Raw genomic sequence first — 3,824 nt, forward strand, 5'->3', positions numbered from 1 at the left:
TTCTGCCTTGGACTCCCAGAGTGCTGAGAGCCACCGTGCCTGGCTTTTTTTTTTTTTTTTGAGACGGAGTCTTGCTCTCTCACCTAGGCTAGAGTGCAGTGGTGCAATGATAGCTCACTGCGGTCTTGAATTCCTGGGCTGAAGCAATCCTCCTGCCTCAGCCTTCTTTTCCTTAACACTTTATTTGTGGAGGAATCCTGGTCATTTTTCCCAGGAGGTCCAAATGGCTCTATCCAGACTGTAGAGATAACCAGGAGATGTCGCTTGCTGCGTGCGTCTGTGCTCCCTGTGAGCTGGTGGGTCGATGTGTTCCCACACTGTCCCATAGCCAAGAACCATGTGTGCTGTGCTCGAAATGTGGCCAGGAGGAACTGGAATGTACTGTGAGTGTAAAATACACACGGGCTGCCGGGCGCGGTGGCTCACGCCTGTAATCCCAGCACTTGGGGAAGCCGAGGCGGGCGGATCACAAGGTCAGGAGATTGAGACCATCCTGGCTAACACAGTGAAACCCCGTATCTCTACTAAAAATACAAAAAACTAGCCGGGCGAGGTTGCAGGCATCTGTGGTCCCAGCTACTCGGGAGGCTGAGGCAGGAGAATGGCGTGAACCCGGGAGGCGGAGCTTGCAGTGAGCTGAGATCGCGCCACTGCACTACAGCCTGGGTGACAGAGCGAGACTCCGTCTCAAAAAAAAAAAGAAAATACACGTGGGCTTTCAGAGATCTGGTACAAAAGTAGCTCATTAATAACATTTTCATATTCATTCCATGTTGAAATAATCGTCTGTCTACACTGGGTTCTATGGAACATATTCCAATTACTTCTACCTATGTCTACCTCTCAAACGTGCTTTTTAGAAAGTTTAGAATTACACACGCAGCGTGTGTTCAGACGCTGTTTCCCTTGGTCGTTGCTGATGGAGATGTCGGATTATTGATCTTGGGGGATCAGTTTCACTCACAGAAGTTCTTGTATTTCGATGTAGGCCGTTGGATCAAACGTTGCCTTTGTGGTTTTTTTTTTTGAGACAGTCTCGCTCTGTTGCCCATGCTGGAGTGCAGTGGCATGATCATCTCGGCTCACTGCAAGCTCCACCTCCCAGGTCCAAGCGATTCTCTTGCCTCAGCCTCCTGAGTAGCTGGGATTACAGGCACCCGCCACCATGCCCGGCTGATTTTTGTATTCTTAGTAGAGATGGGGTTTCACTGTGTTGGCCATGCTAGTCTCGAACTCCTGACCTCGTGATCCACCCACTTCGGCCACCCAAAGTGCTGGGATTACAGGCATGAGCCACGGTGCCCAGACTTGATTTTTTTTTTTTTTTTTGATGAGACGGTGTCTCACTCTGTCGCCCAGGCTGGAGTGCAGTGGTGCGATCTTGGCTCAATTCAGCCTCCGCCTCCCAGGTTCAAGCAATTCTCCTGCCTCAGCCTCACGGGTAAGCTGGGATTACAGGTGGGCGCCACCATGCCCAGCTAATTTTTGCATTTTTAGTAGAGATGGGGTTTCGCCATGTTGGCCAGGCTGGTCTCGAACTCCTGACCTCAGGTGATCAGCCTGCCTCGGCCTCCCAAAGTGTTGGAATTACAAGTCCGAGCTACCATGCCCGGCCCGCCGTTATGAGTCTTGACTGTGTTCAAGTGCTCTGAGAGTAGATTTAGGGGCCTCAGCAGCGTCAGGCGGCCAGAATATTCCAGCATCCTCATTCCTTTCAGGGATGATTCTCTGAATGACTGTCGGATCATCTTCGTGGACGAAGTCTTCAAGATTGAGCGTCCGGGCGAGGGGAGCCCTATGGTTGACAACCCCATGAGACGTGAGTTCTGAGCCAGCCTTTCCCCATCTTCCGCGGTGGGCACGGGGCGGGGGCTCTTGTCCCGTCTCTGGCTTGGCCGGGCCCCGCCGGAGCTGACCCTGCTGCCCCGTGCCCAGGGAAGAGCGGGCCGTCCTGCAAGCACTGCAAGGACGACGTGAACAGACTGTGCCGGGTCTGCGCGTGCCACCTGTGCGGGGGCCGGCAGGACCCCGACAAGCAGCTCATGTGCGATGAGTGTGACATGGCCTTCCACATCTACTGCCTGAACCCGCCCCTCAGCAGCGTTCCCAGCGAGGATGAGTGGTGAGTGCAGCCCTGCCTGCCGCAGGGAGACCAGAGTGTCCCCTGCAAATCCCCAGAGGGGCACTGAGGAGAGACAGGAGAGGGGCGGGCACGGCGGCTCATGCCTGCAATCCCAGTGCTTCGGGAGGCCAAGGTGGGAGGATCATTTGAGCTCAGGAGTTCAAGACCAGCCTGGGCAACGTAGAGACCCCGTTTCTTTTTTTTTTTCTTTTTTTTCCAAGACGGAGTGTCACTCTGTCGCCCAGGCTGGAGTGCAGTGGCACGATCTCAGCTCACTGCAAGCTCCGCCTCCCGGTTTCATGCCATTCTCCTGTCTCAGCCTCCCAAATAGCTGGGACTACAAGTGCCCGCCACCATGACGGGCTAATTTTTTTGTATTTTTTTTTTTTTAGTAGAGGCAAAGTTTCACCATGTTAGCCAGGATGGTCTCAATCTCCTGACCTCGTGATCCCCCTGCCTCGGCCTCCCAAAGTGCTGGGATTACAGGCATGAGCCACCGCGCCCAGCCTTGAGACGGAGTCTTGCTCTGTCACCCAGACTGGAGTGCAATGGCACTATCTAGGCTCACTGCAACCTCTGCCTCCCAGGTTCAAGCAATTCTCGTGCCTCAGCCTTCCGAGTAGCTGGGATTACAGGTGCCCACCACCACACCCGGCTAATTTTTGTAGTTTTAGTAGAGACGGGGTTCCACCATCTTGGCCAGGCTGGTCTCGAATGCTTTCCCTCAAGTGATTTGCCTGCCTCAGCCTCCCAAAGTGCTGGGATTACAGGTGTGAGCCACCATGCCCGGCCTGGAGACCCCATTTCTACAAAAAATTTCAGAAAAGTACCTGGGCATGGTGGTGCTTGTCTGTGGTCCCAGCCACTTGGGAGGCCGAGGTAGGAGGATTGGATCGCTGGAGCCCAGGAAGTCGAGGGTGCAGTGAACTGTGATCGGTGCCACTGTACTCAGCTTGGGTGATGGGAGTGGGACCCTATTTCTTTAGAAAAATAAAAATAGGGTCAGGCGCAGTGGCTCACGCCTGTAATCCCAGCACTTTGGGAGGCTAAGGCAGGCGGATCACAAGGTCAGGAGACTGAGACCAGCCTGGCCAAGATGGTGAAACTCCGTCTCTATTAAAAATACAAAAAAATTAGCCAAGCATGGTGCCACGCGCCTGTCATCCCAGCTACTTAGGAGGCTGAGGCAGGAGAATTGCTTGAACCCGGGAGGCGGAGGTTGCCATGAGCTGAGATCGTACCACTGCAGTCAAGCCTGGCAACAGAGACTCCGTCTCAAAAAAAAAAAAAAAAAGGCAGGAAGAGTGGTGAGGAAATCTTCCCACCCACGTTCCTTGAGTGGGCGAGACCTGTGGTCAGCCAGAGAACAGAGCCCAGGGGGCTTCACAGCTTCTATGAGAGGCGGTTTCATAGCCACTGTGTTCCTGGCGCACGTGATGACAACTGTGGATGTGGATGGGGAGGTGGTGACATGCTGGGCTCGGGTCTGAGGACCTGCCTGTGTCCGTGGTCACTCCTCCAGTGCAGAAGTGGGTGCTGTTGTTGCCCTGCCCCCATCGTGGAGATGGGGAAGCTGAGTCCACGGCAGGGAGAAGGCACCCATGGAATCTGCCCGTGTATTTCCCACATCCCACATTTCCTTCACTCCCACTGTTGGAAGATCCGTGGAATTCTCCCTGGAAGGCCAACAGAGAACCTGCTT

The 3,824-nt window shown here is 54.2% G+C and overlaps 1 protein-coding gene across 1 annotated transcript in view; it reads left to right on the top strand.

The window, feature by feature from the left end:
• Window positions 1-3,824, top strand: part of UHRF1 (ubiquitin-like with PHD and ring finger domains 1) — a 71,624-nt gene that overhangs the window by 34,873 nt on the left and 32,927 nt on the right. Inside the window, exons 6-7 of the mRNA XM_011943619.1 lie at window positions 1,719-1,819; window positions 1,936-2,122. Of these exons, the coding sequence (XP_011799009.1) occupies window positions 1,719-1,819; window positions 1,936-2,122 (288 nt within the window). The remainder of the gene's footprint in view (window positions 1-1,718; window positions 1,820-1,935; window positions 2,123-3,824) is intronic.

Source organism: Colobus angolensis, unplaced genomic scaffold (genome assembly GCF_000951035.1).
Source record: "Colobus angolensis palliatus isolate OR3802 unplaced genomic scaffold, Cang.pa_1.0 Scaffold22, whole genome shotgun sequence".
In the NCBI taxonomy this organism is placed as follows: Eukaryota; Metazoa; Chordata; class Mammalia; order Primates; family Cercopithecidae; genus Colobus; species Colobus angolensis.